The sequence below is a fragment of the Canis lupus genome, chromosome 34 (genome assembly GCF_011100685.1).
Source record: "Canis lupus familiaris isolate Mischka breed German Shepherd chromosome 34, alternate assembly UU_Cfam_GSD_1.0, whole genome shotgun sequence".
NCBI lineage: Eukaryota > Metazoa > Chordata > Mammalia > Carnivora > Canidae > Canis > Canis lupus.
This window is the reverse complement of record NC_049255.1, coordinates 37,237,001-37,249,471: the sequence shown is the minus strand read 5'-3', so window position 1 is coordinate 37,249,471 and position 12,471 is coordinate 37,237,001. Positions and strand designations below refer to the sequence as shown.

At 52.6% G+C, this 12,471-nt stretch overlaps 1 protein-coding gene across 7 annotated transcripts in view; it reads left to right on the top strand.

Moving 5' to 3' along the window:
• The window catches only part of SPATA16 (spermatogenesis associated 16), a 236,212-nt gene extending 231,198 nt beyond the window's left edge, over positions 1-5,014 (top strand). For 3 of the 7 annotated variants that reach the window (XM_038583921.1, XM_038583920.1, XM_038583919.1), the window contains one exon: positions 4,669-5,014. In XM_038583921.1, the coding sequence (XP_038439849.1) occupies positions 4,669-4,917 (249 nt within the window). In that variant the 3' untranslated portion in view covers positions 4,918-5,014. Of the gene's footprint in view, positions 1-226; positions 797-4,668 lie in introns of those variants that run through there. The other 4 variants (XM_038583923.1, XM_038583922.1, XM_038583924.1 and 1 more) reach the window with 2 other exon arrangements.
• The last annotated feature ends 7,457 nt before the right edge of the window (positions 5,015-12,471 follow it).

The following is a 12,471-nucleotide window of genomic DNA, read 5'->3' as shown; positions in this document are numbered from 1 at the left end:
TCTGGGGAAAGACTGACCTTCCTCCTATTAGGAAGGTAGATAGATACTCAAAGGACGCTTGTGATCTCATTGTAAATGTGACTCGTGTGTAATGAACACAGGAGAAGCCAAGGGCATACTGGTTACATTTGTGACCGGTGTCGGTCTCCTGAGTCACATTATCCCATAAAAACATAAGTGGCATTAAAGCAAAAATCCTGTACTAACACCCGATGCTGCATTTCAGCCAGAATAAAGCTGAAGCACGTCCGATCCACAGGCTCCAGGGAGTGTCCAGGGACTGTCCATCCAGTGGCCGGCAGGACAGGGGCTGATCGATGGGAAAGTCTCCCTCCGCTTAAATGCTACTGAAGCATCTACCGAGAGTATCCAACGATACGCCAGGACCTAGAATAGACACTAAGACCGACATGTGAAATAACATAAAAAGCATCAGCTTTCTCACTCTGTGACCCAGGTCTCGGGCTCCTCATCTGTGACACAGCGATAATGGTCCTCAAAAGGGTACTGAGGGCCTTAAGTCGGTCATGGGTCTTAACTACAAAGACGGGGGGTGATGTAGTGAAGACTGTAAATCCGGCACCCTCCTCTGAGAGCTAGAGGAGTGGGAAACAGTCCCTGCCCCGAAGGAGTTTCTAGAAGGAGGGCCTCGGCCGGCCCCACGTGGGGCTGAATGCAGGACGGGAAGGGGCGGCAATGGGACTCAGAAGATGTGAGAAATTGAACTGATATAAAATGGTCCCAGAACAAAAAAGTAAGAATTCCCTCCTTAAAAATAAAATTGCTTTCAATTTGATTTCTTGTCATTTGCCTTGCCTGTAAGTGTTCCGCATGGAAAAACCAATTATTTGAGGAATTTAATGAGTTGTGTCCCAAATAATCACAATTTTAAACGAACTATGTTTGTGTTTCACCAGAATTCTACATTTTTGTGAAATGGATACACGCCTTCCCCCTTATACTTTACAACTCAGTGTGTGGGGTGTTGTTTTTAATCTCAAAATCTCAAATGTCCCCCCCCCCACTCCCTCGTCTCCTTTCTGCCCTCTTTCTGTTATTACTCCTGACGGGCCCACCCTCCGGCTTGTCCTCACTCCAGTCCCTCTTCCACGTCGTGGCCAGAGCACCCCTCCGGATGGATCCCACAGGGGCTGCGCTGCTCTCTCCGCCGACAGCAGCTCCCCGTTTCTCCAGGGGAGCCCCGGCCACTTGGGAGGCCCTGGGACCGCAGCACCTGTCCTGATTGCCGGGCTGGCCCACCTCTGGGACCCGCTGGGCACCTGCCCCTGGCCATCTCTGCCCGCCTTGCCCTGCTCCCGCTGGGCCACGGGCCCTTCCCTTCTCTCTACTCGGCCTTCCAGGCCTCAGCCCCAAATGCTGCTCGCACCTTAGAACCTTCATCCACTCACCCCTCCCTCCTCGACTCCGGGAAGACTCTAGCACACTTCCTGGCATTTACAGAGCGCCTCTTTCACAGCCCGAGCTCAACTCTGGCCACATCACCTCCTATGAGACCGAATCGCATGCAACGTTATTTTTCTCCGTTACATTACTCTTGGAGGAAAGGACATCCTTTTTTGGTCCCTAGGTACCATCTTCAAAAATCAGGGCAGCTAGTCCGTGGTCCTTTAAAGTGTCCAGGACGGAGTGAATTCCTCCAAAAATAGTTCTAGAAAAGAAGAAAATTAGGGGCCAGAAAAGAGAAGGGGGGTGGTGTTTGGCAGTTGAGTTCAGAATTTAAGGCCCTTGGTTCTCAGCCTAGTTCCTAGAGCTGGAGTTGCTGCGCTGTGATCAAGGACAACCCACATTGTTTCTGTGAATGTCACTCACCCCATCTGCAAAGTAGAAATAATAATAATAGATCTTACCTCCCTGGCACTGTTATGGGAGTAGATGAATTGCAAGAGTGGCCGTAAAATTCCACTTTTGAACTGTGTCCAAGGTCATTTTGTTTTTAAAAAAATGTATTTTTCAGAAAACTGGAAATTTGCTCTAAAATTTTTATGGAAAAAAATATTCTCTTTTGTTGAATAACGATAGGAGATAAAACATGCCACAGTTCCAACTCATCCCCCTTTATTAATGAATTAAGCCACATCAAAATACCATAAAAAGGGGATAAGAGGCTCCTAAGAAGCATTCAAATTTTTATCCGTCATTTTCCTTCCATAAAATGAGCATTTCTATTAAAATGATATTACATAAAAATGGAATTTTAATGTGTGGAGATTCTTTAAAATCACAAGACCACCTGGTAAAAGGCAGGCTTACCACTACTTTTCCCTCCGCAGAAATCAGGAATGACAGGAATCAAAAATGATTGAAATTAGAAAATGCAAAACCAGAAGAATAGCCACAAAATCAATGCGTTCCCCGAATGTGGGAGTGTCAGGACACCCAACTTAAGGGTGCCATGGTGAAGGGTATTGGGCTCTTGCTCAGCAGTGACCGTGGGAAGTAAGAGGTTCTGCATGGCTTGTAAAAGCACACGGGGTGGGGGTGTGCGGGCTGTGCGGGGAAGGCCCAGCTGCAGGGAAGGAGGCGACCTCAGCCTGGACACGGTTCCTGGCTCACAGCTCCCACAAGCCCGGGAATTTCCTAAGCTCCAAAGGAGATAAAGGTGTCACTTGCTATGTTAAGGAGGTGACTTTCGCAGAGCACCTAAGGATGGAGGCTGGTGGCCCAGGGAGGCAAGTCTGGGATCTGAGGGTTGGAACTTACAGTCCCACCCCCTGCCCGGTGGGGGGGATGGGAAGGCCTACAAGTGGAATCAATGGCCAACGGCCAATCGTGTAATCAGCCGTGCCTAGGTAATAAAGTCTCCCGAAAATCCAAAAGGATGGGATTCAGAGAGCTTCCAGGCTGAGAAGCACCTGGAGATGTGGGGAGAGTGGTGTTCCTAAAGAAGGCGTGGCAGGCAGCTCTGTGCCCTTTGGCCCAGGCCTTGCCAGACACGTGTCCTCTGTCTGGCTGTTCCCGAATCCTGTCCCTTTATAATGAACCAGTAACTCAAGAATTAAAATATTTCTCTGAGATCTAGCCTCTCTAGCAACTTAATCACCCCTGAGAGGGGGTCTTGAGACCCGATGATTTACAGTCAGTTGGTTAGAAGTGCAGGTAACAAACCTGAGCTGGGGGCCGACGTCTGGAGGGCGGGGAGGAGGGCAGTGTTGTAGGACTGGCCCCTCGACCCGGAGGATCTGATCCTATCCCTGGGGAGGTAGTGTCAGAACTGACTTCCCCTGTAAGACATCCAGCCCCTTTCGAGAGCACTGTTTGTTGTGAGGAATCCCCGTGCGTGAGGACACACACACACACACACACACACACACACACCCTGGAACTGGTCTCCAAACACCATTTTAACGGGTGAAAAGCTGGTCCTAGTTTCCAAAGCAATTTCACACACTTCAGCTCTTTTGATCTTCAACACAGCCCCTTGCAGTAGGTAGAGTAGTTATTCCCCGGATGAGAAAACCAAAGAGAACCAAGGTCACCCTCCTAGAAAGAGGCACATGGAAGACAAAGGACCCTGGTCTTCTGGGTCCCAACCAACTGCATATCTCAGCTTCCATTTTCAGTTGCATAATGATCTTAAGAACTTTCAATTCTGCCCCCACCCCACCCCCCAAAAAAGAGCAAAACCCTTGGCAAGTGCTCCGACACTTTCCCAGGGCCCCTTGGAAGAGTAGGTGCTGTGTTTTCATCACCTGGGGGAGAAGAGACCACGAGGAGCTGCTTCTCTCCCCCGAGGCCTTGGCAGCCAGCTCCCACCGCAGATGGGCGGGGGCGGGGGGGGCCAGGGGGCCACGCTCCAAGCGGGGATTAAACATCCAAATCGGAAGGAGAACAGCTGTAGCCCCTTTACGTTACAGTTTTAAAATTCTGAGCGTGTAAAGAACTATAAAAATCACAAGTAGGCCCTGGCTCATAACAGATGAATAAGGGATTTATAATCTTTAAACTGCAAGGAGAATGGCTTGCATTTGTACCATTTCCTATTTTGATTACAATCATTGTCCTGAGAGCAGATTCATGTTGTGCCTTTTCTGATTCTTTTTGCAATCCATCACAGGGAGACATCGGAATGGTAATGCTGCTGTACATTCTTTGAAAGACAATAAAAGCCTATGTAACTTCAGACTTTCCCGTTTGTTTGTTTTTTTTTTCTTTTTCTTCTGCTTCTTCTTTTTTTTGATTGTCATAATTTGATTGGACAGTCATTTCCCATTGTGGCCCGTTAGCTACCTCATTAACCCGGAAAGGTGAGATGGTCTGGACAATTAACTCCCAGAATATTAAAAAGGTTAACACAAAAAGCCTGCTGCCTAGTGCTTTTCATAAACTAGCTCGACTATTAAATTCTGATACCTTGTTCCAGGTTCCCAGCCTCTACTCATAAGAAATGGCACAAAGCAAGGCTCTTCCCGAATTGTTTTAAAATGGCATTCCTCTCCTAATGCTTTCCTGGGCCGATGTAGTTTATATGTCAATAAACCTTGGGGAAATTTCTAGGCCTCCCTGCCCTACAGGGCCCTGCTGCCGCAGAATGCCCCTTATTCCTAAGTGGGGACTTTTTCCAGCTCGATCTGTTTTTCTTTGTACTAATGGAACTTGCAAAAAGTTGCTAAGGACCTGTGTAACAACCAGCATTTTCTGTTATTCTAGAAATTCACCATTCACAAAAAGCAGTGTGAAGATAGCGAAGCTCCTCTGCAGAGAAACAAATGCAAAAGCCCTAGAACCGGGTGGTGCCGAGCTCGGGGCTCTAGCCCGGCTACTAGCTGCCACGGCGGGAAGTGGAGCCAGCGCGGTGAGCACCTGCCTGTGCTACTGTGCCTGTCTACCTGGCCATCTGGAAAACTACTGCTGCACCAACGCAAGAAAAATGTAAAAAGGAAGCCTTGGGTGAGGTGACATTTTTCAGGTGTTATTCAAATCCTACAGCTGGGTAAATGCAAGGATGACGGGAAAATCCAGTACTTTCTAAATTTAAAAGGGAACATTCACTTTCTCTTCTCTGTGTTTTTTTTTTTTTTTTTTTTATTTATTTATTTATTTATTTATTTATTTATTTATTTTCACTCTCGGCCCAGCTTGATGGCCGGGCCTTTTATAGCATAGGAAACATATGGAGCATAAGACACTGGCAGCAGGCCCGCAGCTGACCTGGGTTTATGGAAGTGCACTCCTAGCCTCATCTCTTGGGTTCCAACTGCCCCCGGGGTGGCCTTACCCGCAGGTGGCTTAGGGTGAATACCTGGCCTGGCCTGGCCAGGAGCTGAAACCCTGGGCTCTGCCCCAGGAAGGGTTGGGCAGTCTCAGGAAGGCCGGCTGGTACTCACAGGCCTCTCCTGGTTGTTATGCTAATCGTGGTCATCATATAAATGCAAATGAATGCACCCCCTGGCTCCTGATCTGCATGTAGATTTGTCGGAGCTTGGTTGGGACGCCCCCCTCTCCCCCCCGTGGGTGGCTCACTTTGGGAACCCATCAGAGCCCTTGTCACACAGCAAGTCAAGTCAGCTGGCAGCATGGCAGGGCCGGGCCCGGGCCCCCACCGCCCTCGGGGGACAGAAACCCACGCAGGCCAGCTACAGGGCCTGTTTGCTCCTCACGCCTGTAACTTGGGTGCTGGGGGAGCCTCGAGCTGGCCGGAGGTGACTGAGCTGTACTGAGGGATGGGAGGTCACCCCAGAGGAGGACGCAGGGGGGCACGGCTGAGGCCCGAGAAGGCGCCCCCAGAGAATGCGGCCCTGCCTGCGCACCCTGTAGCCAAGTCCAGGAAATCTGCCTCCCTTGCGTCCTCTCCCCCTTCCCTAAAGTCCGTGACAACGGCACCTTCCAGGGCAGAGGGTTTGCAGCGACGTTCCTCTGGTTACAAACAGAGATGAGGTTTAGTTGCAGGAGTCACAAGGGTCACAAGGGTCACCCTGTGAAGGAACCGGCTGCAGGACAGACCGTGCCTCCAGGAGCCGGTTACTGCCCCAGCAAGAAAGTGTGGGTCGGGGACCATGTTTTCTAAAGACAAAACGAAAACACGTGGTCCCATAACAGGACAGTATCCTGAAGAGCCCCCAAGAGGGAAGGGTGTCCCAACTCTTTGTCTGAGCAGGACCTGTTCTCCATACCAGTGCTGCCCACTAAGAATATAATGGGAGTCACACATATGTGGGCCACATATGCAATTAAAAAACAATTCTATAGTCACATTTAAAAAGCTAAGAAAGAATGAAATTCGTTTTAATAATATATTTTATCTAATCTAATATTTTATTTAATCTAATCTATCCAAAGGATAAACATATGATTTTAAAGTCATAGCAAGATATTTTACCTTTTTTTTTTTTTTTAAGACTAAGTCTTCGACATCCAGTATGTATTTTCCACTGACAGCACGTATCAGCCTGGACTTGCCCTGCGGCCAGTGCCGAGTAGCCATGGGTATCTGGGGGCTCTGGTGTTGAGCGCCGTAGGTCTATACTAAGAGACTCTCTGTGAGCCTCCCTTCCCTGTACCACTCTGCGCTGGTAGTAATCCCCAAATAATCAAAGTAGAAGTAAAGCGTTATTTAGGATAGCCAAGATATGGAAGCAACAACATAAATGTCCACCGACAGGTGAACGGATGAAGAAGATGTGGTATATACACAATGGAATATTACTCGGCCATCAAAAAGAATGAGATCCTGCCTTTCATAACGACATGGATGGGCCTAGAGGGTTTTATGCTAAGTGAAATAAGTCAGAAAAAGAAAATACTAGCTGATTTATTTCACTTATACATGGAATCTTAAAAAACAAAAACAAAAGCAAAACAAAACCAAAGAATGAACAAACAAAAAAGCAGGAACAGAGCCATATGCATGGAGAACAAAGCGATGATCACCAGAGGGGAGGAAGGTGCAGGGGGACAAATGGGGGAAGGGGAGAGGGAGGCTTCCACTTACGAAATGGCAGAGTCCCAAGGATAAAAGCTACCCTGCGGGCAAGGTAGCCAGTGGCGTGGGAATCGGGTGGGAGGGAGACAGGTGGCAGCTGCACTTGCACCTGCGAGGGAGCCTGCAGGACAGGGAGGTGCAATCACGAGGTCCTGCACCTGAGACTGACGGGACTCGGGGTGTCGATGCTACTTCCATGGATCAAATAAAAGGTTTAGCAGTGGGGGTGGGGGGGGCGGTCAGAGTCCCCAGTGAGGCCATTCTGAGGATATCAGACTCTGTCAGGAAAACTGGTGTGTCTGGGTCGCGTGTTCGCAGCCACAGTTGGCAGGGCTTGGCCCCAGGGGCGCTGCAGGCCTCGGCCCTCCGGGGATCTCCGGGAAGGCCCCTACCCTTGGTTCTCGGACCCGGACAGGAGGCGGCCCTTCCGAACACTCCAGAAGCAAACTGAAAACCCGACACATGACCCGACACATGACACATGACGCTGCACATGTCCGCGCTGGATGCGAAGGCCAGGTCCTGTGCAGGTGCCTCGACTTACAGGGTTTCAAACCCAGGCTGGGGCCGGAGGGCCAGGACGTCCTGCTCGTGAAATAGAACGTTTTGTGCCAATTCAGAGAACGCTTGGCCAAACATTTTCAGCAGTGGTGGGGGGCGGGGGGGGGGGGGCGGGGGGCTTCCCTGGGCTGAGCCGGGCTGCAGGTGAGCCTCTACCCCCCAGCCCCCAGCCCCAGCCCGGCCTCTGTCCTCGCCCCCTCACACTCACACACACACACGGGTGCAGGCACCCCAGTCGTGGCACACTCGCAGCTCCCCAGCACCTCCCACTTGCACCCCTTCACCCCTGCGGGCCCAGGACGCCGGCTCATTGCACCTGACCAGCTCCTTAAACCTCACCTGAGGCGCAGCCCCTGGGGGTCCTCCCTCCCCCCACCCTCCGCCTGGGGGGCAGCGCCCTGCAGACCTCGGGACTGTCTCCACCGGCTCTCTCCATCCATCTACTTGTCACCTTCTCCCACGAGGCCTTAGTGGCTGCAGGGCAGGGATTCTGTTCTCATTTCCTTGTCCTCAGCGGCTGCGCCGGGGCTAAGCGGGGCCACGGGGACAGATGAGTGAGCCGGTCACTGACCACCTTGGGGGGGGCTGATGGGCCATGAATAATTGACAGACAAGAGGCAAAGTTGGGGCCAAATACTTTTGGCCCCCTACTCACACACACAATCTGTCCCTAAAATAAATAGACTTAAAAAAAAGATTTTATGTATTTATTCATGAGAGACACACACACAGAGGCAGAGACCCAGGCAGAGGGAGAAGCAGGCTCCCTGGGGGGAGCTCGATGGGGGACTCGATCCCGGGACCCTGGGGTCAGGACCTGAGCCCAAGGCAGACCCTCAACCCCTGAGCCCCTGGGAATCTCCATAAATAAATCTTTTAGAAAAGGCAGAAAGAGGCAGATTGGAGCTCAAAGTAGCACTTTCTAGGCCCTGGGGCCATCCCACCGGGGCAGGGCCTGTCCAAGCGGGTCGCCTAAACCCAGCCACTGCCTGTTTCTCTAAAAAAAGAGCTACGGGGACACAAGCACACCTATTGTTGACACCGCGGTGGCCCTGGGCGGCCCTGGGCCTGCACACCTGGAGGACCTCCCAGCGGCGGACGCCGGAGGCCGCCCCCCGCCGGGAGCCTCAGGAGCCCTAGGGAGCCAGGGGCAGTGACCCCACGGGCCAGGCCGCGCTGCTCTCCCACCCCCACAGCAGGCCTCCAGGAGGCGGCCCACCAGGGGTGCTGGCGGGCGAGGGGGGGGCGCAGGGGGAGGAGGAAAGGGGGGCAGGGCCCCGGGGGCCCGGGGCACAGGGGGAACTGGGGCATAGGGGGGGCAGGGGGTAGGGGGACAGGGGACCAGGGGACCAGGGGGCAGGGGAGCAGGGGGAAGCAGTGCAGGGGAGCAGGGGGAAGGGGTGCAGGGGACCAGTGGACCAGGGGGCAGGGGATAGGGGAGCAGGGGTAAGCGGTGCAGGGGACCAGGGGACCAGGGCCAGGGGGTAGGGGGGCAGGGGAGCAGGGGGAAGCAGTGCAGGGGAGCAGGGGGAAGGGGTGCAGGGGACCAGGGCCAGGGGGTAGGGGGGCAGGGAGTCGGGGGGCAGGGGACCAGGGGACCAGGGGGCAGGGGGTAGGGGAGCAGGGGGAAGTGGTGCAGGGGACCAGGGGACCAGGGGGCAGGGGGTAGGGGTGCAGGGGACCAGGGGTTAGGGGTGCAGGGGAGCAGGGGTAGGGGGGTAGGGGCCCAGGGGGCAGGGGACAGGGGGGCCTGGTGGTCAGGGAACCAGGGGGGCAGGGGCCCAGGAGGGCTGGTGGTCGGGGTCCATCCTCTGCTCGGGGCAAAGCTCAGCCGTGGCTGTAACAGGTTCCGGCACCACTGGGCGCCTCGTTGTACAGACGGAGGAGGGACGCGTGGCCCCAAGGCCCCACCACCCAGGGTCACATAAGCACCCCCCCCACACCTGCCCCTGGCCCTCATATTCACTCCACCCCCTTCAAATCGCTCCTCACCAGGCGTATCAAGTCCCCAGAGGTGCTCAAGGGAGGGAGGGGGGAGAGAGAGCGAGAGCACATGGGGGGCGGGTACAGAGGGAGGGAGGCCCAGGGGAGGGCAGAGGGAGAAGGCCGAGGGCTCTGCTCCGGGTGCAGAGCCGTCCCGGGGCCCACTCCCCACCTGACAGCGTGACCTGAGCCCAAATTAAGAATCAGGTGCTCGGCTCCCCAGTTCAGTCCCTACCAAGCTGGTTAGCCCCGGGGGGAGGGGGGCTGCCTCTAGCACCCCCACCCAGGGGCCGGGCGCCTGCAGGGTCTCGCAGGTGTTGGGTGCGGGGTCCGAGCTGCCCCCTTTGTGGGAACTGGCCGCGAGCCCACCTCTTATGAATACCCAGAAATGCACCTTTTATTGCTCAATGTTTTCCCTTTTGCAACTCCTCGGTGCACCCCTGTCATTGGCACGTCCACACCGGGAGGCCAGGCCTCTGTGACCCGGCCCGGACCAGGTAGTTTCCGAGCGGAGCACACCGGCTCGGGGGTGCCGTCCTCCCAATCGGGTGGCCCACGGGCCGCTGCCCAGGAGCCTCTAAGGGCAGACACAGTCACATCATCCCCGCCCAGAAGCTCCCGAAACTGCCCACTTTTCACCCGGTGAAGTTCCTCCCCCTTAACCTGGCTCCCGGCGCCCGTGCAGACGCGTCTCTCCACTGGCTTCCAGGCGACCTGCGCTGCATCCCACACAGGCCTTTACTGTCACCCCTGTTGAATCCCTTGCTGCAAACCACCCGAGCCCGCGCGGGCTACCGCAGGAGCAAAGAAACGTGCTGGGAAGATGTAGGGAAGCTCACAGAACCGGAGGAGCAAGGCCCGGAAAGTGCAGGAACCGGAGCTCCTCGGGGAGAGGGCGGCCCGGAGGCAGGACCTGCTGGACAATCTCTGCAGCACACAGCCAAGGTGCGGAGGTGCACTCCCGCCTCCTGAGCTGCTTTGTTTGCGGCTCTGCTTTTGCTTTGACCCCAGCCCGGGAGGGTGCTCAGTAGAACTGGCTTTGGCTCGAGAGAAGCGGGCCACCGCGATGGGCAATATTGCAAACTTTATCCAGTGGGAGAAGACCGTCTCCCAAGAGTGAGTCCAGAGGAACACATAACGGAGGCCGGGCAGCCGCAAGCAACACACAGCCTGCACCCCGTCATCCTCCACTAGGGCGCCCATTTTCTGCCCACCAGTCTCTGCCCGCCCTCAAGGCCCAGGCCACACGTCATTGAAGCCTTGAGCTCATGTCTCTTGTTGTGAACTTCCAGGCCAGAGCAAGCTCCTTCCTCCCTCGGGAGTCCCCACCCCCACCCCCCTGACTTTCCTACAGTTTTTCAGTCTCATCCTTTTTCTCACTAGCTCTGGGTTGAGGAAGTTACCTCCCCTCTTTCTGCTCCAGTTTCTGGATCCACAAAACACAAACCATAATACCTTGTTTCACAGAATCTTGGCACGTAGTGGAATTAGCTCAGTGCCTGGCACGTGAGACGTCCTCAGTACCTGCTGTTGTTATTTTGACTGGCCTGCCATCATCCCCATTATCAGTATATAACTCTTTTAGACTGGAAACCATGATTTATTTGAGGGTCTTTCTAGACCCTAGTGAAATATTTTACACCCGAAACTATTTGCCACTCCTGGTGAATAAATGACTAAATCAATAGAACAATCAACCAATGAAGTAAGAAAAATTTGGAAGCTGAAATTAGAAGTAAGATTTCGACAGGCCTGCTTTTTCTGCTTTGACCACCCAACAGCAGACCCCAACTGGAAGAGCAAGGGTCGTCACAGAAGTTCCGAGAATATTCCATGGTCGTGAGGCAATTGGGTCCAGCTCTGTGCTTTTGTAGCGACAGCCTGTGTCTGCAGGAGATTTTAAAATCCACAATGAAAAGAAGGAAGAAATGAGGGAAGGAGACCACTCATTAAATCTTTAGGGTGGCCCATGGTAAGAGGAAACAGACATCCGAGCCCCCGACCTAGTCTTCCAACTCTGCCTGTAGTCCCCTCAAAATCCATCCCTGGTGTCGCTACTATGCAAGTTAGGGATGCTCCTCAGGCATTCTCATCTCCTTGGTTACCATTGTGGGTCTGTCATCTATGAATTATCTAAACCCTCTTCAAATCTATTTATATGTTCAGCCTTTGCCACTTTCCACTTGTATCTTAAAGCTTCGCTTGAAGTCTCATCTGGATGACTAGGGGGATTAAAAAAAAAAAAAAACAGAAAAAAATAAGTCCTTTCAACAAAAAACCTAGAGAAAGTTCCATTGAAATCTTACCTGTGCCACTCACTCAACAGCCTTGGGCCAGGCATTTAGTCTCTCTGCTTCATTTTGATTCATTTAAAATTGATATAATAATCTTCAGATTAGTGCATTAAAGGTTAATTAGATTTTAACTTTTTCATGCCATTCAGAATATAAAAGAGATTATATAGATGTTACATCCTATTACAGATTCTGGATAAGAATCCATTTTTAATTTGCCTAAATGTGTATCCCTCCCTGATCACTTCTTTGTCATCATATTTTTTATAGGCTTCGAATAATTCTTGTAGGACCACAGCATACGGTTGTGTGGATATGCACTGCAGTACTCCAGGAGACAAAAACCATATCTTGTTTATCATAGATACGTCCATTTGTTATCAAAATTTCCAGACAAATACCAGGAAGGTGTCTCGAGGAAGGGATGCCTTTCTGTACTTCACACAAAGATACGAAGAAGACATCATGGCTGGATTTGGGACAAAAGACGTCTTTCCCTACTTTATCTTCAGGCCTTTTTCTTTTTTAAATTTTATTTATTTATTCATAAGAGACACAGAGAGAGGCAGAGACATAGGCAGAGGGAGAAGCAGGCTCCCTGCGGGGGAGATGGATGTGAGACTCGATCCCAGGATTATGCCCTGGGCCCAGGTGCCCCTATCCTTGAGCCTTTAATAAACTTCCATTTCCTAA